This window comes from Anabrus simplex, chromosome 1, assembly GCF_040414725.1.
Source record: "Anabrus simplex isolate iqAnaSimp1 chromosome 1, ASM4041472v1, whole genome shotgun sequence".
NCBI lineage: Eukaryota > Metazoa > Arthropoda > Insecta > Orthoptera > Tettigoniidae > Anabrus > Anabrus simplex.
In genome coordinates, this window is record NC_090265.1 from 940,717,105 (window position 1) to 940,742,881 (window position 25,777).

The 25,777-nt window shown below is 36.4% G+C and overlaps 1 protein-coding gene across 1 annotated transcript in view; it reads left to right on the forward strand.

Annotated features, from left to right (window-relative positions):
• oxt (Xylosyltransferase oxt) overlaps positions 1-25,777 on the forward strand; it is a 355,491-nt gene that overhangs the window by 79,328 nt on the left and 250,386 nt on the right. Inside the window, exon 5 of the mRNA XM_067136675.2 lies at positions 3,566-3,726. Within this exon, the coding sequence (XP_066992776.2) occupies positions 3,566-3,726 (161 nt within the window). The remainder of the gene's footprint in view (positions 1-3,565; positions 3,727-25,777) is intronic.

Below are 25,777 nucleotides of genomic sequence, written 5' to 3' on the forward strand. Positions count from 1 at the left end.
GACCCCTACTTTGGCTGTCCAAACTCCATGGACCAGGGGATGGAATTATTATTTTTTTTTAACACACATTTTTTATTTACAATAGCCTGCACTGATCGAATGCCCTCTAACATTTCATTTATTTTCCCTGTTGCTGTTTATTCTCTTCTTGAATACCTGTACATATTTTGAAAAGGATCAAACACTTCCCCTGGTAAACTGTTCCACTCCTTCACGCCCTTCCCAATGAATGAAAATTTACCCCTGTCGCTTCTGCTAAAATTCCTTCTAATTTTATACTTGTGGTCAGTTCTGCCAATATAATTATTTTCCAACTGAAGCCTCTCATGGATTTCTTCCCATGCTTCTTCTCCTGTATAGGCTCTATATAATCCTATAAGTTTAGTTTTCTCCCTTCTCTTACTTAAAGTTTCCCACCCAAGTTCCTCTAACATTTCTGATACACTACTGTTTCTCCTGAAATCCCCTGTTACAAATCTTGCTGCTTTCCTCTGCACACTATCTATTTCTTTTATTAGGTATTCTTGGTGAGGATCCCAAACACTGTTTGCATATTCCAATAATGGACGAACCATACTTAAGTAACTTTTTTCTTTTAATTCTTTATTGCATCCTTTAAGTAGCCTCATTATGACATGTAACGATCTGTATGCTTTCCCAACAATGTCATCAATATGACCCTTCCAGTGCAAATTACTTTCAAATCTCACACCTAAGTATTTGCACTTGCCATCTTTTGGGATAACTACCTCATCTAAAGTATATTCAAATTCAGTTTTAAAGCTCCTGTTTGTAAAAGTTGTAACAGTTGATTTGCCTCCATTAACCTTCATATTATTTTCTTCAACCCACTGTTGGATACTTTCAAGGTCCCTTTGTAATTTTGAACAATCCTCAATGTTATTTATTTCCCTATAAACAATTATATCATCTGCATACAATCTTATTTTTGATGTTATATTGTTCCCTAAATCATTTGTGTATATTAAGAAAAGTAACGGACCGATTATACTACCCTGTGCGATTCCCTTCCAAACTTTCTCTTCCTGTGATATATTATTTCCTACTTTGTCTTTCTGAACCCTTGAATTTAGAAATGTTCTTATCCAACATGTAACCCTTACGTCCAATCCTATTTCCTCCAGTTTTTTTAATAATATTCCATGTTCCACTCTATCAAAGGCTTTGGAAAGATCTATGGCTAAGCAATCTAACTGGCCTCCTGAATCCAACTGATCTGATATGTCCTGCTGAAATCCCACCAGTTGTGCCTCACAAGAAAATTTCTTTCTAAATCCATACTGGCTCCTCATGAACCAATTTTTATCATCACATATCCCTCTGATGTACTTTGCTATTAAACTTTCCAGTATTTTACAAACTATACTGGTCAGGCTGATTGGTCTGTAGTTCTCTGGTTTCCTTTTATCACCCTTTCCTTTATAAATTGGTATAATTATAGATTCCTTCCGTTCCTTTGGTATTACACTATTATTTATGACATAGTCAAAGAGAAATTTTAAATAAGGCACTATGTACCACCCCATTGTCTTTAATACCTCCCTAGTAATTTGATCACTTCCTGCTGCTTTTCCTTGCTGAAGCAGTTGGATTTCTCTGAAAATATCTTCATTTGTGAATGAGAAGCTTCTTGTTTCCCTATGTGTCTCTCCCTCTCTATCTTCTGTTACTGTTTCCAACTCCTGACAATCTTCTACTGAATCTCTGAATTCCCTACTAAATAGATTTGCTTTCTCAGTATCTGTTGAATAGTGTTCACCCCCTTCTCCCATCATTGTAGGAATTTGGATTCCTTTTCCTTTTTGATTCCTTATATATGAATACATCTTTTTCCATTTCCCTTTGTGGTCATTACCCTCTTGAAATATGCCATTCATATATTTCTCTTTTGCTTCCTTTTTCACTCTATTCAGTTCCCACATTAGCTGTTTTCTAGTTTCTCTATTCTCCCTGCCCTCTTTGATTTTCCTGTTTACTATTCTACATTTTCTTTTTAATTTCCTTATTTTCCTTGTATAATAAACAGGGTCTGAGGTCATTTTACCCTTCTTAACAGGTACAAATTTCTTCTCTCCTTCCTAAATGATTCCTTTAAATTTAGCCCAAAGTGTATCCACATTACTCCCTTCACTTATCCAACAACTGAATTGTGATTTAAGGTAAGTCCCAAATTCATCAACTTTAGATTTTCTGTATAATTTCTTGTCTTGTGTGACCCTCTTATTAAGCATTTTTTGGTACAGGTCCTACATCCATTATTACAGCCTTATGGTCACCTATTCCTTCAATTACCTCAGTTTTATCAACAATTTGCCATGGTGTAACCAAGAATACATCTAGCAAGTTGTTGAGACGAGTTGGTTCTTGTACTACTTGTGTAAATCCTCCCTCCCAAATTAACTTATTTGCCAGTTTCTGTTCATGGGCTTTACTTGCAGCTCCATTCCATTCAACTTCAGGCAAGTTTAGATCTCCCCCAATTATTACCATATCATTATTATTGTTTCTATGAGTATAATCTATTATTTTCTCAAATATTTCTATGTCTTTTTCCTCTCTTCCAGGCCTATATGTTCCTATAATTCCCACCTCCTTCATATTATTACAAACTTAATTTTATCCCTAATATTTCATCCCTTTCATCGGTAAACCATTCATGTGAACAATAAGTTTCCTTCACCAGAATAAACACCCCCCCCACCCTTTTTATCTCCTTGGTCTCTACGATAGACTTCTCTCATCCATGATCCTACTCCTATCACCACATCGGTCTCATAAGATTCCATCAATGTGCTGAATTTTATTTGTTTATTTACTACACTCTGACAGTTTACCAAGAGCAATCTCAGACCCCCTTCCTCCCTAAAACTTGACTGTTGTAATTGGGTAACATTTGACTCATGTGTTGAGAACGTCCCTAGAACCCAGATCTTTGTACATAGATCTTGATTTAAGGATCTGGGTTTTCTGGCAAGTTTCCCTGTATATGCCAATTTAGTGGTATGGGTTTTCTTAAGTGCATATTAGTTTGCAAATCTCTGTTGATAATTGTAGCAATTTGTCTACAGAGAGTTGCTTTTCCATTACCATTCAGATGTAACCCATGCCTAGTGAACATTTGCCTGCCAAGACCTAAAGTATCTACTACATATACATTTCTAAAACTCTTACTTAATCTCTTGATTTTTATATTTACATCATATACAGCTTTGTTCACACACGAGTCTTCTATAAGGTCATACCTGGGTGGCACATTAACTACAATTACTTTTGAGTCAGGTAGTTTCGAAATCTTACCTCTGAGGGTCGTAATTAGTTCCCCGCCTTCATTTGCAGCAATATCATTTGTACCACAAGAGATAGTTTTCTTTTATTTCAAGGATAAAAGGAGAGCAACATAGCAAATGACTACATTGTTACTCTTACGTGGACTAAAGTTCAATATCACAGTGAATTGAAAGAACATGACGTTCAGTTATACTTGCAGCTTAAGGTTTAAACTCTAATAAATATTTCACTAGTAAGTATATAATTTTTGTTGTAGAATTCACACCTCAAGTGCCAAGGGAGAGCCCAGAGCCAGGGGAATCTCCTGTCAGAATTGCCTTCCTCCTGACTTTAAATGGTCGGGCACTGCGTCAGGTACATCGCCTCATCAAAGCCCTGTTCCATAGGGATCACTACTTCTACATCCATGTAGATGCTGTAAGTATTTCATTATTTCCAGTAATACATTTTATTTTGATATTTCCTTTATTTCAACGGAACCTAAAAAAAAAAACAAGGAACAAAAAAATGGGTCCACCTATTCAATACAAAAACAATGCTATAATATTAATTACAACATTGAATTATTAAATGGAACCAGTTTCAGCGCTGATTCCACATCATCTTCAGCCAAAAAACTTTGAAAACGGACATTGACATATTTAAAATAAACATACAAAACAATGCACAGTACACGTGAATATATAATAATCTTGTTAATGATTGAATGGGTTGAGATTGAAATGATTAAGCATGATGTGAGATCACTTCTGTCAACACTAGTTTAAAATTAATAAAAATATAACACCATTCCTTAAATCACTGCTTAATCGTGGTTGTAACTTGATGTTTTGGGTTCAAATTTGCACCACCAAAGTTCGATGTACAAAAAGAGTTTGTGTCAATGTTCAAAGAACAAGTACATGTCTTCTATGGACGAGGCATACGAAAACAAAACACAAGACCAAAATGGCCGTATTGAGTGGTTAGATGGCTTGAGTTTAAAATAAGTATGGCCTAATATAATACTGAGTGAAAATAATCTTAAGGAACTTAAGTCCAAATTCAAAATTCAGTTTCAAAATACTGAGTATGTACCAGTTTTAAAATATATACCGTATTTTCTCGCGTAATAGACCCCCCCCCTTTTTTTTTACCGAGTTCGATAGCTTCAGTCGCTTAAGTGCGGCCAGTATCCATTATTCGGGAGATAGTGGGTTCGAACCCCACTGTCGGCAGCCCTGAAAATGGTTTTTTGTGGTTTCCCATTTTCACACCAGGCAAATTCCGGGGTTGTACCTTAATTAAGGCCTAGGCCGCTTCCTTCCCACTCCTAGTCCTTTCCTGTCCCATCATCGCTATAAGACCTATCTGTGTCAATGCGACATAAAACAAGGTGTTAAAAAAAAAAGAAAAAAGAAATAAAGACCCTTCCCCCCCATTTCTACAGCCAAAAATAGTAAAGGGGGGTCCAATATGCGATAACCTCTAAATTTTGTGCAGCGAACACATGACTTCGAGGCTATAAAGAGCTATAAATTGTACGTGTAAACATTCTGTACTATTATTTAACAAACTTGGAATGTATTTAAGTTATACTGGCTATTTTCGTCGGAAGGCAGTATTTCTAAACGTAAAAAGACAGTGCATGGTGAACACGACTTTTAGACCTACGGTACATGTAAAAGTCTGTTTTAGTTACTCATATTACGTCACTCGTTAAATCTCATTAATTCCTCTGGTGAGGTTGTCGTCATGAAGGGCATACAGCCGTAAAAAGTCACTACGAAGATTCGGCTCACTTCATACTCAACCCCGTAGAACAACGGGATAAGGGTATCGTGTTATCATATAATTAAATATTGATACAAAATAACTTAATTGGCCAGTCATTTGTTTCTGTCAGTTCAGCAGTAGGCCTACCACACAGTAAACCTGATCACTGCTTTCATTTGAATTATCGCCTTGCGCCGCCAACTTCCCTGCCCTGCTACCGGCGTGTCGGAATTCCTAGTGACGCCATCTCGTCAGTCGCGTCAGCCATGCTTAATTTTCTTTGAGCCATGCAATGCAATCGAGAGCATACTATGTCCCGTCTTTTTGAACCTTTTAAAAATCATTTCGTTCCCGACTATAGAGTCTAAACAGTGTGAATCTATTCCCAAATGGTTTCTGGAGATGGTCTCTAATATTCCCAGTTGGTGTATATGTAGCAGAAGCTACTCCTTCCGAATAAAGCCATCTGTAGAAGGCATGCCAAACCGGTGTTCTGTGTGCCAAACTATCAGCTGATAACTAGCGTATGTTACGAGTTGTACTTCCGAATGTAATACATAGTAACTGGAAATATTCTTTTGATAACTGCGGCTGTTGGAACACAGACCCCTATTTTTAAGTACATTTCATGCTTGTTCTCTACATTTATCGCATCAGGATTTTATAAACTGCTGTCCATGAGATAAGACAGACCTCGTTGTTTAGGTTAGGTATATTATCGCCCTGATGGTGCCAAAAGTTCCTCGACGGAAAGAATAAAAATAAATAACAGGCAAATATACCACATTAATGAATATCTACAGGTGTGGCGGTAATGCGTTTTATTATCATAATGTTTAATTTTGTATGTTCGTTGTCTCTTCTTTTTATTAACGCATACCCTAGTATGTTTTGTTTGACGTCTCCGAAAATTGTTAAAAGTACGTGGGGACATAAAATTATTATTATTATTATTATTATTATTATTATTATTATTATTATTATTATTATTATTATTATTATTATTATTATTATTATTATTATTTGTTTGGTACGTTGGCGAGTAAAACAATCGTTTTTAATTGGATAGCTTTTATCACGTTTTAAACTTACTTCTCTCCAAATATATACCTATATTGGCCCGAGTTACGAGATATTAAACAACCACTTTGTTAATGATCTCGCCTGCTGTATAAATAGCAATAACCACGAATGCGTGAATATTTCTCAACTAAAGTAAACTCGTTCCCTCATCCCTAGGTGGTACAGCTCTTTTTAGACACACCCCCAGTGGAGGGGAGTTACATGTACCTCTTTTCCGCATATCAACCTTCCTGCCATTCGTAAATCTCTAGCACTACAGTACCGGGAATCGAAGTCAGACTCCCGAGAACAGCAACTAATTGTGCTAACCATTACGCTGGCGGACATTAACTAAAAAACAGACATATAGCATGACTGATGCATGCTTGCAATGCGCGGGTCGGACACGAAGCTAGGCCTATTCACCTATTTGTGCAACGTAATCAGAGCTGCAAAGACTTGTACCCACTTCGAAGCGGAATCGTTGTTCTTCTCTGACGAATTACGTTGGGGGGGGGGGGGTCTTATATGCAAGATTTATTTTTTTCATTTTCTTCATCTTGAAAAGCCAGGAGGGATCTAACACACGAGTAAGTAGGTATTATGTTCCTTCTTAAAACACGACGTAACACTTTTAAGCCTGAAAGGAACTTCGAGATTCCAAGTTCAACTTTGCGTTAACAATTTTATAGTGTGAGATGACTTATGTCCATTTTTGAAGGTAAGAAAAATGTCTTCTCTAATTGAAAACTCCCGTTGACGAAACTTTCGCTGAAGTTGGCCTGGATGAAACATTCTTTCACGAGTTTTAAATTTTACTGTAACTTGTAAGAGTTAGGCAAAAAGGACACCATTTTTTCCCCAGGGTACTAGGAGATATTCTTAGTTCAATATGGGACCTCTGGCAGCATGTGTAGATGTATGTTAGAGAAGACACTCTTATTTCAAGGAAACCTTAAAAAAAAAAAAAAAAAAAAAAAAGTTCCACCTGTTCAATACAAAACAATGCTGTAATATTAATTGCAACATTTAATTATTAAATGGAACCGGTTAAAACTCGGAGAGTGTTTCATCCACGCGAACTTCAGCCAAAGTTTTGTCAACGGTTGTTTTCAAATAGAGAAGACTTTTTTTTTTTACCTTCGAAAATTGACATAAGTCATCTCACACTTTAAAATTGTTAACGCAGTCTGGCTCCATGGCTAAATGGTTAGCATGCTGGCCTTTTTTCACAGGGGTCTCGGGTTCGATTCCCGGCAGGGTCGGAAATTTTAACCATCATTGGTTAATTTTGCTGGCACGGGGGCTGGGTGTATGTGTCGTCTTCATCATCATTTCATTCTCATCATGACGCGCAGATCGCCTACGGGAGTCAAATCAAAAGACCTGCACCTGGTGAGCCAAACTTGTCCTCGGACACTCCCGGCACTAAAAGCCATATGCCATTTCATTTTTTATTTTCATTAACGCGAAGTAGAACTTGAAATCTCTAAGTTCCTTTTAGGTTTTGTTACGTCATGTTTTAAGAAGGTACGTATGTTCAGTCTTCAGCCCTAAGGCTGGTTGGATCCTTAACAGCTCTGCCATCAGCTGTCATAGATGGCCTAGGCATCACTGAAGAGGCGTACAAGGGAAATGAGGAGTAAGCTAGTTTCCCGTTGCTTTCCTCACCGAGCCAGCAGTTGCTATTACATATAAGTCTGCCAAGCCCACTAAAATGCATCCACCACCCGACCCTATGAGCAACGTTTTCACACCATTCGTAGCAGGGACTGGCTGCACAAGGAATGGCATTACTAGCATCACTCATACCTCAGTCACTTTCATATTGTCAAAGCCAAGGATAAGACAGAGACAGATCAATGAAAGTAACAAAATTGCTCTAGCCTATACCAGAAGACATAGTGCACTGTAAACACTAGGTCCTGCCAGCAAAGGCATTTAAGAAGGAACATAATATATATATTTTTAAACTGGTACATACTCAAGTATTTTGAAACTGAATTTTGAATTTGGACTTAAGTTTCTTACAATTTTATAACTTGACAATTCAAGACTTGATGAAATTTCCTTAAGATTATTTTCACTCAGTATTATATTAGGCCATACTTATTTTAAATCTCAATCCATCTAACCACTCAATACGGCCATTTTGGTCTTGTGTTTTGTTTTCATATGTCTCATCCATATAAGACATGTACTTGTTATTTGAACATTGACACAAACTCTTTTTGTACATTGAACTTGGGTGACACAAATTTGAACCCAGAACATCAAGTTACTATCAAGATTAAGCAGTGATTTAAGGAATGGTGTTATATTTTTATTAATTTTAAACGTGTTGTAAGAAGTGATCTCACATCACGCTTAATCATTTCAATCTCAACCCATTCAATCATTAACAAGATTATTATATATTCATGTGTACTGTGCATTGTTTTGTATGTTTATTTTAAATATGTCAATGTCCGTTTTCAAAGTTTTTTGGCTGAAGATGACGAGGAATAAGCGTTGAAACCGATTCCATTTAATAATTCGATGTTGTAATTAATATTATAGCATTGTTTTGTATTGAATAGGTGGACCCATTATTTCGTTCCTATTTTATTCTCAGTTCAATATGGATATATAATGAAGTTTTTAAACTTGAACCTAAATGCAAGATAATGTCACCAATTAATTGTCATCGCAGTCTTCACTGTCACAGCAGCAACAATTTTAGGTACTGTTCTGAATTTTTACTAAGGATATTATGTACTCAGCTCAGGTTGCAAATTAGGTTTCCTACTGTACACTTACCTGCATTTCCTATCGAGTATCCACGAGACATTAGACTCTTTCACATTTGACATAAAGTACTGCGACAACGATATAACACTGACAGTTCATGATAATTTTGAAGCATTGGTATTTTACTGATTTTCTTATGACAACAGGAACCTACTGTACAAGCCAGTAACTTTTACAGCATGAGGGAGTAGTTATTTACACAACTGCCAAAGAAAGTGATGTTTTACATTATGAGTGAGATATTTACGAGTGATGTAAACTTACTGCTGTAGTGGCTGTTGGGTACAATATTTTATTTCATACTGTGGTGAATTTACTTATTTTAAATTAAATGAATTTAATTATAGATAAGTTAGATTCATCACATCGTGCATTGTCCATGTTTGATCCATGTATCGGCATTTTGTTTTGTTGTTCATATTTTTGCTATGAAAGATATAAGACATAGAGTTGTAATAAAACGTACAAATTGAGGTTATTTGAAGCAGCAAACTGTCCAATAAGCTACAAGAGTTGTAAACATGATTCTCTGGTCCTGGATTAATGAAAGATTTATGATATGCAGTGATATATGTGATATTTATCTATTGGTATACATTAGTCAGTATTGTGACGGTGACAGTTTACTTGAACTCGTTATGCAGAGATTCCTTCGTTTTGTTTTTTTTTTTTTAATTTTTTTTTTTTTTTAAAGAGAAATACGGAACTACTGTGCCACAATCAGGCAGAGAAACAATTCAACGAGGTTAAATTTGGTGTTCCTTGTTTCATGGTCTGACTATTTGTGGTTACATTACTGTAAAGCAGAGTTCAACCAGTCAGAGACTATTTGTAATGGAACAATGCAGAAAGTAATTACAGTATACAGTAAAGTGTCATTTTCCGTTCTCTTCCCCTCAGATTGCAAATGTACCCTCAGAAAGGCAGTTGAAATATACTTCATCTATATTGTAAATATGGACAAGTTTATATAATTTGAGAAATGCTGACGATTAATCCACATCTTTATTGCAAAATTGTCTGATGCAGCACACTCTCTGGCTAGCTCTTTGACCACTAGCTTGTGATGCTTGAAATGGAGAATCAAGCATTGTTGATGAATCATGATTCACACAGAATGGACATAAAATTCTTGCAAAAATTGTCATACTCGATGCCTAGCTGGATTTCAAAGGCATCCTTTACCATGAGCTACTCCCTCATAGTCAGATCAGATCGTCTGCTACGAAGCAGTTCCTCGTGTCAATTTTTATGTTTTTTAATTTTGTTACATAAAAGCAAGTGCTCTTACAGATGGTGAACACCTCATAACTCAGAAAAAAATTGTTCCATTTCAAAAAAGTATAGCAAGTGATACCTTGTATGTATTTTCAAACAGAAGTGAAGTCAACAACTGCAATAACTTGTATGTGTTGTGTCGATGCGGATACATAAAAATATCTTGTAACTCAGTTTTGGTGGTGCACTTTGTGGGATTATATTAGCATATTGTTGTTGTGCTGTTATTATACACATTGGGTTTCCCTGAAGATTGAAGTAAAACTCTTTTGAACTGTTGTTCCAGGTAACTTTATATGTCTTTACTTATGAATGCGTGCAAGGGCGTTGGTGTAATATAGGCCTACATTTAACATACCTTACGGTAATTTGTAAGAATTAGTTGCACGTCAATAAATATTATTCATAGTTTAGACAGATACGGTACTGGTATATCATCATGTTATTCTTTAACATGGCTAAAATCTGTGTTGTTTGCTTTTAGGATGGAATGGGATTCATCTTTGTTCGATCTGTCAGATGAAGATGAAATTATCCATCTTCTAAATCCTCTTAAAGCCAGTGGCCTCAATATTAAAGAATACACTGTTCAACAATGATATTTTTACATGAAGGAAAATACCCGATCTTTATAGATTGATACGCTGAATTCAAAAATTACAAATTATTGTTTTTTAGCTCCTGTTTTTTTACATAAAGGAAAGTACCCAATCTCTCTAGATTTTGATGCGATTTCATACGCTTTCATGCTATATGAAGTTTGTTACTTCCTTATTTCTGTTTTTTAGCTCTTTTTTTTAAATTTCAGGAATGGCAATGAATGCTGTATTTGTTTCACGCAGTTATAAGATACACACATTGCAATGTGATGCGACGACCTTGACAACACACTATGATATAACGAATGGTGAACACGTGCTCCACATGATATTATGTCATAGTTTTGTTTCTTGCTAACACAGTCTGAGATTGCTTGCCTTCTGGAGTGCTGCATTGTGTATTGTGATGGCAAGTTTCTGAGTTACTGTATGGAATCAAAACTGCGGTTATAATGCCCTGGAAATGTGTTAATAACCCCAGTAATTTTTGTTATATTTGTGGAGATGTAATTTTTGATTGAAGGAAGCGAACATTGTAAGAAGCAGTGAAAAAAGCTCATTTCCTATATTTCGAGTGCCTTGTTGGGACCATTCATAAGTATGGGCTCCTCTTGTTTGTTGTACAACATGTTCATCAACTCAAAATGCATGGATGAAAGGAAAAACATTTCCATGCGTTTTGCACTGCTGGCTACTTGGCGTGAACCTACAAACCATGCAACAAATTACTACTCCTGCTTGGTGCCTCTGCTAAGTAAAGGATTTAACAAGAGAAAAGAAGAGTATCATGCAGTATCCTAATATACCAAGTGTGATACGACCCGTGCTTCACGGAGTGGATCTTCCAGTTCCAGGTCCTCAAGCAGCCACAACTATGTACTTTTCTAGTGACAGTGAAGATGAAGACCAGTCAGATACATGCTATCCTTCCACATCTAATGATCCCACCTTTAAACAAACATCTAGTGAAATGCACAAAATCATGCAAAGTGAACTCAGTGATCTTGTTAGAGACTTGGACCTTCCAAAACATAAAGCTGAATTATTAGCTTCTCTTTTAATGGAATGGAATCTTTTGGAAGATAAAGCTCGAGTATGTACTTTTCCTCAACATCAAAGGCCACTCGAAAGATTTTTCAACACAACAAATGAAATGACATACTGTACGGATGTTGAAAGGTAGATGCAAAAACTCAATATCTTATACGAACAGGGCAATTGGAGACTTTTCATAAGATGGTTCAAAAACTAATTTGAAAGCCGTGCTAGTACATAAGGGCAACATGCTTCATTCCATCCCAGTAGCATATGAAGCCCTAACAAAGGAATGTTACTTCCTGATGAGAAATATTTTAAACAGCATCGACTAAGTGGCTCGTATGTGCTTATTTAAAAGTCCTCGGTATGCTTACATGCATACAAGGTGGGTACACTAAGTACTGTTGCTACATTTGTGAGTGGGACAGTCATGCTAAGGATTTACATTACTAACAGAACGACTGGCCACGACGACAAGCTTTATTACCTGGCAAGAAAAATGTCTCATGGGAGCCACTTGTAAATCCCAGTAGTCCTGTTACTACCACTACACGTGAGGCTAATATTGATAAAGTCATTTGCAAAAACAGTGAAAAAGAACGAGTGAGCATTTGAATACTTGCATGAAAAATTCTGTGGACTGAGTGCTGGGATGATCAAGCAAGGAGTATTCATTGGTCCACAAATGCATAAGGTCCTTGAATACCAGCAAATCGAGTGTATTCTCAGTCCTGATAAGCTAAAATGTGGCAGTGCTTTCCGAAAGTTATGTCATTCTTCGTGGGCAATAGGAGGACTCAAAATGATATTGAACTTGTGAATGACCTTATATGTGCCTTTGAGAAACTGAAATGCAGCATGTCACTGAAAATGCACTTCATTGACTCATGTATCAAAGTTTTCCGTGAAGATTGTGGGACATTCAGTGATGAACATTGTGAAATATTTTGCCAAGAAATCACTGTAATGGAACATCGATGCTAAGGGCGATTCAGTGCTTCAGTGTTGGCAGATTTCTGTTGGAATTTGCAGAAAGACTCGCATCTTTCCCCATAAGCGGCAGGCGAAGTGAAAACACGTATTGTAAACAAGGTAGCTGTTAATAGTGTATCTTTAATGTAACTAAATTGACTGTAGCATTTCATGCACTTACACTGAAGCACGTTGATTTATTTTTTCACATGATTTGTGAATAGATTACACTTTATGAATTTGGATCGTTAGTTTGCATTGCAAAAACTAGAGCCTATCTGGCAAAAATTATTTGATATTGTGGAATCAGCAACCCTTAAATTGTATAAATCCATTTAGATATTCTTGCCATTAAATTTTTTTGAATAAAATATGAAAAATATATGTATTAGTATTTCAGTAAAAATATAAAATTCAACACCCTAAATCTAAAACTCTGGAGCCATTCTAGAAAAATGGACTCCATATTTATGATTGGTGCCTCGAATTAAGCCCAAAACCACTGCCAGATATTTGGTAAGTAAATTTGTGTTGGACAGTGCTACGCTTGTTAGATTGGCCTATTATTTGCTTGCATATAACTCACACTTTTTCGACCAAAAACAAGTATGAACATGTTCGGTGCATGATATATGCGGGGATTTGTGTGTAAAAGGTCGTATTCCTGAAAAAACGTAAAATTTGCATTAGACTATTGAAACAAGACAACTGGCATACTTACCCTATTCATTGTCGCTACCTTCAATCTCCAAGCTATTCTCGCATGCATCATTCTGGTCACCATCCCATACTACATCATATTGATTTGTGTCCAACGCATTTACGATTCCTGTCTCCAAGAAACTCTTCACAATAACGTCTGTCAACACCATAACCCATGCCCGCATAACCCATTCACACGAGTTCAGCTGACCGCCTCTTTATTTTGCCTGCTGGTGTCAGCTCATGCTCCCCTCCTGCCATCCATTTGGCGTACAATTTACGTATGTTGTCCTTGAAGGGCTTGTTGAGAGAAACGTCTAAGGGCTGTAGGCAATGTGTGAGTCCACCAGGAATTACGAGATCAGCTTTCATTTACTGAAGACGTTTCTTCGTGTCTTCCACCAAGTGTCAGCGGATACTGTCCCACACTAGCATTGCTGGGCGTCAAAGCAGTGCCCCTCGCCATGCTCCCCACACCATGTGGATCCAGTCCTGGACAAGAGCTGTATCCATTCATCCTTTCTCTTGAACCCGCACATGAATGCCTGTGGGAAAATTCGCTTTAGGCACTTTTCTTCCATCTGCGGTTATTGCTAGCATGACAGTGCAACACCGTTTTTTATACCGAGTTGTACGTACAAGCACGCTAGATTCTCCCATCTTGTTAATGGTGGTGTTGCATGGCACGTCTAAGTTTATCAGGGTTTGATCTGCATTGCCAATTTGAGATAAGATGTAATTGTTTTTCTTCCACATTGCTATCATATGGCAGTGAAAATCTATGATTTTGTCGCTGAAAACCTGATTGAATCAAACTATTCATGAAGCCGACTTACCGCAACGGCTGTGTACTTGGCGCGGCGACTGCAGCACAATGAGTGTGTCAGCTAGTGTCGTGTGCTATATGATGAAGCGCTAAGGAAGGGGAAGTAGGGACGGCAAGGGGAATGTTTCTGGAACGTTGACACTGTAGGAGAGGGTCCGGGGGCGTTGTGGACGAAGACAGTAGTATGAAAAACTGTTACGTAGAGTTCGAAAGACGGACAAATTTTCTGGAATTCTTAGCTTGCAAAGTAATAGAATCAAGCAATTGTATAATACTTCGGGTTTCTCTGAAATTTCATTCAAATTTAGGTTAGCGTTATAATACTGGTCTAAATGTATTAGACACGCTTCTGTAATGTCAAGCCTCAGTCTCTTAGGTAGTGTTTCCAAGATCTCAAGATCGTGATCTATGTCTGTGAATTTATGTTTGTATTCATGGACATGTTGGCCTACGGCTGAAAATCTATTATATTTCACGGCGTTGAGGTGTTCTTGATATCTGACATTAAAGCTACGTCCAGTTTACCCTATATATCCGCTTCTACAATTTTTGCATTCGAACCTACATACACCTGATTTAGAGTATGGGTTGACCTTATTGACAGCTGATGCATTATGTAAAACTTATGTATTTCTGTCTGTTTTGAACGCAATCCTAATATTGCGTTTCTTGAAAATATTCGTAACACTATAAACCTCTTTATTGAACGTGAAGGTCTCGATTTCTTTTTCTTCTGGTTTGTCTTTAGACAGGGTTCTCTGAGGGCGATATTTAAATTTAATTATTCTCTCTATAAATCGGTCTGTTACTTTTCTTAATATACGCAAATGATTTAGGGAACAATATAACATCAAAAATAAGATTGTATGCAGATGACATAATTGTTTATAGGGAAATAAACAACATTGAGGATTGTTCAGAATTACAAAGGGACCTTGAAAGTTTCCAACAATGGGTTGAAGAAAATAATATGAAGGTTAATGGAGGCAAATCAACTGTTACAACTTTTACAAACAGGAGCTTTAAAACTGAATTTGAATATACTTTAGATGAGGTAGTTATCCCAAAAGATGGCAAGTGCAAATACTTAGGTGTGAGATTTGAAAGTAATTTGCACTGGAAGGGTCATATTGATGACATTGTTGGGAAAGCATACAGATCGTTACATGTCATAATGAGGCTACTTAAAGGATGCAACAAAGAATTAAAAGAAAAAAGTTACTTAAGTATGGTTCGTCCATTATTGGAATATGCAAACAGTGTTTGGGATCCTCACCAAGAATACCTAATAAAAGAAATAGATAGTGTGCAGAGGAAAGCAGCAAGATTTGTAACAGGGGATTTCAGGAGAAACAGTAGTGTATCAGAAATGTTAGAGGAACTTGGGTGGGAAACTTTAAGTAAGAGAAGGGAGAAAACTAGACTTATAGGATTATATAGAGCCTATACAGGAGAAGAAGCATGGGGAGATATCCGTGAGAGGCTTCAGTTGGAATATAATTATATTGGCAGGACTGACCACAAGTATAAAATTAGAAGGAATTTTAGCAGAAGCGATTGGGGTAAATTTTCATTCATTGGGAAGGGCATGAAGGAGTGGAACAGTTTACCAGGGGAAGTGTTTGATCCTTTTCAAAATCTGTACAGGTATTCAAGAAGAGAATAAACAGCAACAGGGAAAATAAATGAAATGTTAGAGGGCATTCGACCAGTGCAGGTTATTGTAAATAAAAAAATGTGTGTGAATAAATTAATTCCATCCCCTGGTCTAAGGTGTTTGGACTGCCAAAGTAGGGGACTGCCTGTAGGGGTGAAGTACAGTGGGGACTTCGAGGGCCCTGGGACCGCTACGGTAGCTGTGAAGGCCCTTCAGGAACTCTGAAAAGTGGTGGCAAAAGGGGCTCTGGTTAAGATGCAGCAGGTCGTTATGCTACTTAGGATCCAGAATAGGTTTAAAAAAAAAAAAAAAAGTAAATAAATAAATGCAATGTAAATATTAATCTTATACCAGTTGTATAGTATCATTTGAAGTAATTCCACATACTGTATATCAGTTGACTATATTTGTAAGTAGTACAGGAGATGTCATAAGTAGAATTTTGTAAACAATATAAATTTATTAAGGATGAGGTGTGTGTTTAATAGAAAACATTGTTAGCGTAAATTGTATAATATTGTATTATAGGAAAATTTTCTTCTCTTGTTAATTTAATATTTAGTGCTTGACAATAATGTATTTTAGTGTACCATTTGCCACCGAGGTAGACACCTCATTTGCAAATAAAGAGATTTTAATTTGATTTGAAAATTCCCTTTAAAGCCATTAGCCTTAGCCATAGATCGAATAATGTTCAGTTCCTTGTCCAAGTCTCGTTTGGATATTGGTACGCTAAATGCGCGATTAACCAAGCTCTTATAGGTCGCGCGTTTATGAGCTACGGGGGTGTAACAAATCCTGTCGTATTGTAACTGACGTTTGTGTGGGCTTCCTGTAAATGCTAAAAGAAAATGATGCCTATTGATCTTTAAGTCCAGATAATTAATGGATTTTTCTATTTCAGATTCCAAAGTCAATTTTATATCAGTATCTATTGTGTTGAGATTATTCAGAGTGGTAGAGGCGTTGGATATGCGTTCATCCAGAATAACAAAAGCATCATCTACATACCTGGACCAAAATAGAACATTCTTAAATTTGTCATTGTTAATTATTTGCACACGACACGAGCAGACACACTCGTTGTGCTGCAGTCGCCGCACCAAGTACACTTTGTCGCTGAAATCGCTTGGCTTTCTCTGACAGAGAGATGTTCGCCTTCGCAGACACAATCCCTGTCGTGTCATGATTCTGTGGATCCAACGTTGGCTCACTTTCAGATCCGAACAGCTGATTCCTTCTTTAATCGCTTTGTGCCTGCGCGCTTTGAAATGTAGCATCTTGTGCAAGATACTAAAGCCATCATTTTGCAACTCTGTAACATAATGAAGCAACTCGTCTTCCAGCTCAGGAAACTTACCCGTTTTCGGCCCTCTGAATGCCTTACGTGTTTGGTTGGTGGTTTGTAGCACAGCTTTCTATTTACGACAGTAACAAAGACTGAATTCTCGACCAACAGCTCTGTTGCCATGGCTGAGTGTGACTGACTGGCTAGGAATGCAGCCTTGGGGCGGGGGTTTGCGATTTAGGTACTTTTGTTACAACAACTAACCTCAGCCATTTTGCAGGTAGAAAGAAATGCAGCTTCTTCTTGCGCTGTCATATACAAAGTATCATAACAGTAATTGGTACAGTCCTGATATTTAATGTAGGCATGTCCACGGAATACCCAAACTTCATTTCGTGTATGTGCGTATGTCTTTATGACGTCAGAAATTTGGCTATAAGGTACAAAGAAGATGTTAATGCAGTCAAACATAAAAGATATTCGGCAATGGGAAAACATATGGTTGAAAAAATTCATAAATTTACAGACATTTCTAATGACATGAAATTATTACATTTGGCCAAAAAGGGAAAATTAATGACTCTGTTGGAAAGTTTAGAAATGTATCTTACACAAATAAATAATTTTGAATCAAGTTTAAATGAGAGAAGTGCAGAGGATAACCCACTGTATAGACTAGCATATGATCATTTAAGGAACAAAAAGAAGAAAAAAGGATAACTTGAAGTTCTTAAATTTATATAAGTGAATCATTTGTTGCAGAAACAGCACTTCTCCACTTTTTGACACTACATGAGTTATTAATACTGCCATGATTAAGGGCTACCATTTTGTGCAGAAAAAACACTTCTACCATATATCTCTGCCTGTCAGTCGCAAATGAAAGTTTCCGTTTCGTGCAGAAAGAACACATCCTGGAGAGGTGTTGCTTTACTTCAAACCAGCCCGCTTCACAAAGTAGTACTTATGGAAGACATTCTTCAAGAAGTCAGTTGTTTCACTTGAGTTGCTAGGAAGAGGTGTGAAAAGAGATGCAAAAGTCACGTTTCATATAAATCCATTTATGGAGTTTTAGTATGAGACAAATCATGTCTTAGGAAAATACTGTATTGATGGACTGTGCGTTCATACTTTCAAGTTGCTTATTTCTGCAAACCGTCTCCCTGTGTTACCAACTAGACTTGCTTATCCACAAGGCTGTGTTCCATTAAATGAAAATAAATTAGCAGACATAAAGAAGTTGGAATCTTACATACCAGAAGAACACCATGAGTTTTATAATGAACTGTTTGCATAGACAACATCAGCGCAATAGAAGTGAGAAGCATTGTTCAAAGATAAGAGACTTTCATGTTACTTGTATTATATTGTGTTGTTTTGTTTTATATATATTTTGAAATTTGGAAAGGGACATAAAAGGAGTATTCTTCTGTTTATTTTTCTATACAATGTGGTCTAATCATAATATTTGCAAATGAGTAAGTCTTACAAATAACTATTAAATAATGGGTTTAAACACTGTATTTCCTCAGTACAAAAAAAATCCTTTTGAAATTGAAATGACATTAAAATCAATGTTACCCTTCCTTATATTCTCATTAATAGTGTTTGTTGCAGAAACAGCATGTCTCCACCATTTTCAACAAAGTCTGTAAAAGAATGTATTGGACTAATTCATACAAACAACCCATCTGTCATAGTCATTTCAACAGTAGAATAAACATAATAAATATCGGAAGGATAGAAATGACATTACACACTACAGACAGTTTTTCCTGTTTTCTGAACAATTTGGTACGTTGGAGAAGTGTCGTTTCTGAAACAAACAATTCAAGTGTTCTCATTCAGGTCAACGAAATTTTATGTATTGATCATTTTTGTAATATTTCATAAGTTTTCTTTATTCATTGATATGGTGTATTAGGACACCATACTTCTTTGAATTGTAAAAACAAAAGAGTAGTGTTATATTGTTTTATTCTTTGAACTGACCAGTGATGAAGGGAATGGTTGACTTCCCAAAACATGTATGGTTAAATAAATAGTTTTCTTTCACTAATAAGTGTATTGACAAGGTGAATTCAAATAATACTATTTTAAATAGTTCTGTAATACATTCAGAAATTAATGCGAGTTATGTGCGGGGAGTTTTTTTTCCTGCAATTTCAATGTTAAAAATGGGGTACGAGATGTACAAGGTGGTGAGTTATATGTGAGCTAATACAGTATGTATTTGTACAGTATGTGAAGAACATAAAAGTTTCGATAACTTCCAAACCTGAGCTAATCTAGATTTTTAATTGTATTTTCAACTTCAGCACACTCAAATCCATGTAAAAAAAAACAAACACATTTTGGCCTTTGAAAAAGAAAAGGTTAAAATTTGTTGTCTGGTGATATCGGAGATTGGAAAGTGATGTTTGTAAGCTGGAGGTACTCGCGAGTGAATGAGAAGCAATGGGTATGATATTATTAACCTCTGGGACAGACCTACAACAAGACCAGTTACAGCCTCTCTCTAGTGAACAAATTCTACCTCTACTTAATGGAAATGAAGACTTGGTAATTGAAATGGATGGGTAAGGGAATGGTATACAGAGTGTAGATTCCAATTTCAACTCTGCAAAGTTTATTGCTACTCAAGAATGTTACGATGAGTGTGACACCGGCAATATGAACATCCATCAGGATGGTGATATTAATAAGCAAGTTAATCCAAATGCCAGTACTCATTCGTACATTGAAAATTCTCTCGGTGCTACCGAAGAAGATAATACAGATGATTCTATCGACAATGACATTCAGAGTGACCAAATATTACCTCTTACACTGTTTATCCTCCAGGCATTGTACTTGTTATTGGTAGGCCGGGTGGAAGGCTTGCATCAGATTTTGCTTTTTGCTTGATTGACTATTTGAGTAAAAATTGTATGGATGCCAAAAATGTAATAATTTGGAGTGACAGCTTTGAACATCAAAACAAAAATACTGTGCTTGCAAATGCCTTACTCGAGTTTGAAGTGAAACATAATATTGAAATAGAGTAAAAGTATTTGGTGAAAGGGCACACTCACTTGGAAGTAGGCTATGTCCATGCTATGATTAAACTCAAACTCCATCAGGTTATACAGTTGTGACAAAGGAGGCCCAAAGCATGTCTTTCCATCTTGAAGCAAAATTTATTTCGTATGATGTCTTTTTGAACTATGCAAATCCAAATCTTCAAAGATACTCTTTTATTCAACCTGGACTTTGTGTATCAGATTCCACTGTCAGAGACTTGAAGGATTTAAATTTCAGTCCCTCAGAAATCATACGCTACTAGCTTCATTTTTCCGATCAACTCTGTGATCTCCCATGACAGACAAAGAAAACCACCTGTGAATTATATTACAGATGAATGAAAGCAGATTGAAAATTCCGTCTTTGAAATATCATCTTCAACAACTAAAGGAAGTTCTACAAAAAAATATACATTCCTTCTATGACAATGAAATGAATGACTATGAAATATCATCTTCAACCGCTAAAGGAAGTTCTACAAAAAAAACATACATTCCTTCGATGACAATTTTCCACATTTGATTGGAGGAAAACTTGTCAGACCATTGAGTTAAATAATGTTGATTCATTTTGAAGAACAAATTGAATGGGCATTCATAGCAGGTCATTTTTAATTAATTCAGTGCCAAATCTGTGTATGTATATATATGTTTTGGTGCAGTGTGTACTTCACTGATCTCTTAAATCAATGGAATATAATGTCATGGTTTGATATTCCATGGAAATGCTCAAAGAAGTTCTGTACGGTAGATATACCACTTCATTTTACCTGTTTTGAAAGCGATCTGATGTTATTTCAGCTTTGTTGGAGTGGAAGATTTTTCCCGCTAACGTGTAGCCATCATGGCGTCTTGAAGCATACATTCATCTCTTGTTGACAAAGAAATGGAATGTTTCCTCATAAATAGTGATCCCAGAGAGCTGTATTTTGATAATGAAGATGGAAAATATATAGGGGACGATATTGAATTACTACAAGAAAGTGCGAGACAAAGTAGTAATGGTGAATCTCATGCGGAATTGTCATCCCCTCCTTGAATAAATTCTTCTTTCCCCAAATGTTAATGAATTTGATAATACCCGTTCTCGATCAACAATGTTTTTATTATATTTCAGTAATAATATCACTGAGTGGAGTAGCCATGCATGTTAATATGCTACGGCTATGGAGCCCAAGCTCTGCATTCGGCAGGCGAGAGGGTTCAACCCCCACCGTCAGCTGTCTTGAGATTTTTTTTGTGGTTTCCCTTTTGCACTCCCAAGCGATTGCCGGGACAGTTCCTATTCGTAAGCTACAGCCGATACCTTCCACTTCCTGGACATATACTGTAATTTTGAATCATATAATGGGAAAATTGTAAAATATACCTGAACAAATATTTTGTGTAATTTACCCTGGATATTTGCACACCAAAAGTCCAGATAATAAGGACTGTTGTTTAGGTTGACATAACTTAAAGTGATTTTATGTAGTACAGTAGTAACAGTGCAGTTACTAGAATAATAACTTTTGATTTTCTCTAATAACCTGGCGTAGGGACGTGACGCCCTTATTGCCAAGTATCTCTCTTGGTGTTGTAGACAGTCACTAACTTCCCCTTTTCTACTAATATGGTTTTCCATTTCCGCTCCCTTTTCCTTTATTATTTTTTTTTAATTTTTTATTTTTTGCATTACTCAAGTATTCATAGGTTATAAACTTCATGGTTCTGATCCGTATTGTATTGTATTGTATTGTAAGTACAATTCATAATAATTCATAATTGAATTATTAATGATTAGATGTTCTGTGTATATAAATTAATACTTGAAATATTCTCAATGATGGGCATACTCAAGAAGTTAGAACCTAGTTTATTTTCAAATTTAATCATAATTCCATTCCAATTTTTTAATGTCAATTTGTATATATTTGTTTCATTTGTTTTATATCAATTGTGTGCATGTACATTTGTTTAGTTATTAGATGTTTTACATTAAGGCTGAAGATGGCCAGCCCCGGCCAAAACTAGTCCCTAATTAATTAATGTAATTTAGAATATTACATATTATAGTCTTGAAAGGTGGACCATTACTACATTAATTTAATAATTATATTGTACTTACAATTCAATACGGATCAGAACCATGAAGTTTATAACCTGTGAATACTTAAGTACTGCAAAAAAAAATTTGAAAAATAAATAAATAAATAATAATAATAATAATAATAATAATAAATTTATTCAGTTAGTTTTTAAGTCCATGTTACATCCAATGATTCTACACATTTGTATACACACTTCTTGCACACCATTTACGGTACGAGGACCGCCTCCATCTAGTCCATCATTGTTTGCAAGTCCTCCGTCCACAACTCGGTATCCAAGTTGCCTCGTCTGAAGTCGATTAGCACACTCTCACATGTTCTTTTTAGTACAATGGTCTGTAGGTAGGCCTGTAGCTGTTTGCTCACTTCCAATTTGTCCATGTGCTTCTTGAACAAGTTGGTAACTAGCCCGCCCACGTTATTACCACGGGGACCATCGTCACCTTGGCCCCATTATACATAAGTGAGAGTTCGTTGGCTAGCATCTCGTACTTTCTTCCTTTAGTGGTTTCAGTCTGTTTTAGGATATTTTTGTTTGTGATTCCAACTTCAATTAATAGGATTTCATTCTTTACAAGGTCATGTATCATCAGATCCGGTTTATTGTGTTCAATGCGAAGCTCAGTCTGTATGATGACGTCTGACTTTATTCTAATCCGCTGATTGGATATGACATTTTCAACTTTATAGTTCTTTATTTTCTTAGAATTATTCAGCCCATACTTTTTGGTGAACATTAAATGCAAGCATCTGACAACATCATTGTGGCGTTTCTTGTAGTCCAAATTAAGCATTCGTCCACATTGTGTTTCCAGGTGATCTAGTGTCTTATTGCCCTGGTTGCAGTGTGGGCACCTCTGGAATATACTCCCATGACTAAAGAAGATGTTTCTGTCTTGTATCTTACAGAACATTCATTCTTCCTGTGGAGATATATTCCCCCTCATTAGCCATAACGATGACTGTTTTACGTCAACAAATTTCTCCTGTTCACGGAACAATGTGGAATGCATTGACTTAGCCATGATTCGATTCATTCGCATCTGTTTTTGTTTCTGCTTAACTACTTTTACCGTGACATCGTTTCCTTCCTCAATTAGGTACTTCCGTTTCAAATGTTCTTCAATCAGTCCAAGATGGGTTGCATTTCTTCTTTCACTTTCTGCGATAAACTTCGTTCTTGTGTTTGTTGCCAAATATTTACATAGTTCTAGTAAAATCAATTCGGCCTTCTCAGAAATATTTGTAGTCCTCTTCCTAACTCGTGTCTTTTCAGGTACAGTCGTTCTATATTACCTGCTGTTCTGACAATATTATGCTCTCTCAAGATTCCTCTCACCTTCAGATCAATGTTGTTAAATTCTTCGTGCTCGTACGGGATCAGGCCAATATAATAGTTAATAGTTGACAATGCATACTCATTTATTGCTGCAAACAGGTTTCTCGCGTTCAACTTTGTTTGGCATACATTTGTTACCCGTGATTCGATCTTGTTGGCTATGATAACTTTATTCTCAGGTTTAATTACATTTCTCGAGTCTTCTAATATTCCTAGGTATTTGTATCCTTCCACGTCATTTACCTTCTCTCCAAAGATATGGTTCGAATTGATATTGTAGCGACTTTTGCTGATTGATTGTAAAACCCATGTTGTTGAGACATTGATTCGTCCACTGGCTCAGCTCGTTCAATGTCTGCACATCTTTGGCGAACAATTTAATGTCCGATGAAAATGAGGTGGTTGCACTCAATTCTTCCATGTTCATCTGCTTGGATCTTCTCGCAGTTCTTATTTAAAATTCTGCTTAACTATTCCATAGCAATTACGAACAACTTGGGTGATAGAGCATCTCCTTGTAATATTCCTCTATTTATTTTCACGTCACCGACCACTTTATTTCCACATATTAATGTTGTTCTCTGTTTGTCAAGTGTTCTATTGACAAATTTAATGATGTTTTCTGGCATATGTATCTTCCGTAGGCATTCAATTAGGTATTCATGTGACAACGAATCATATGCTTTCTGAATGTCCACCCAAGCAGTACACAATTTATTATTGTACTTTTCGTTTATGGTTTTGCTTATAAGTGCTTGTTCCTTAGCGCCTTGACATCGGTTGCGTGTTCCCATTTGATTACTTGAGATAATATTGTTCACGTCACAGAAATCATTGACTATTACCGCGAACACTTTGCTGATTAATTTGAATAAATTTGAAAGGCATGTAATTGGCCTCAGGAGCTGCGGTATGTTTGCATTCGGGACTTTCGGAATCAAATATGTTATCCCAGCATAAAGCTCTTCATCGATCAAGTCTGGGTTTTGGATTATTTCGTGGATTAGTTGTTCTAACCTCTCATGTAGTGCATACATCCTCTTAATAAATTATATACAAAATCAGGTCCTGTTGCTTTCCAGTTCGCAAGGTACTTTATACACCTGGATATGACCTCTTTTATCTTATCTCTATCCATGTCTACCTCCACTTCCGCTGGACTTAGTTCTTGGATCAGTTGTTCATAATCTTGTCTTTCATCATATTGCCAAATTGTAGTCCAAAAGTGTTTGGTTTCTTCAAGATTAATATCTTCACTTAATGTAAATCTGTCGCCTTCAGGGTCACGATAGAAGGTCTTCCTATTAAACTCAAACTTTCGGTTTGTGTTCCTAGATGCTATACGATTTTCAGCTATAACTATCTTCTTCTTGTAAATAGCTATTTTCTCAAGAATCGTATCACGCATCTTCTGAATATCACTACTCTTGTTTGAATGAATTCGATTTTCTCTACACATTCTAATTAACTCTTTACTTGCTCTTTCATTTGGGCAGTGGGCATAAATTATTTCCAATTTTCTATTAAATTTGTTGATCTTGGCTTCGATAGAGCTTTTCCAGCCAGGTACCTTCTTTTATTTAGATGTCACCATCTCATACGTCTGTTGGCATGCATACAACACATCATTCATTTCGGCGATCGTGGTTATTTCCTGTTATACTCGTTCCGATTTTATGATTTCATTCATCATTTCGAATATTTCTTGATTTATTTCCTGGCTAAATATTTTCTTAGTTCTTGTTTTTGCCTCTTTCTTCTTACAGTATTCATCAATATTTGTCAATAACATTCGTTTCACTTTGAGTAACAAGTCTGTGTGCTTCACCATAGATGGCATTTGTATTGCATTATTTTCTTTGAGGTTATCCTTTTCACATGTATTAATATTCTGACTCTTGTGTCTGAATCGATTGTATAAATTCCTGACATCAATTTGACAAGCTCCTTGGTCAAAGCATTGTTGAAACTCTTTGGTTATTTTCGGCCACCATCCTCGGGGTATCCTGC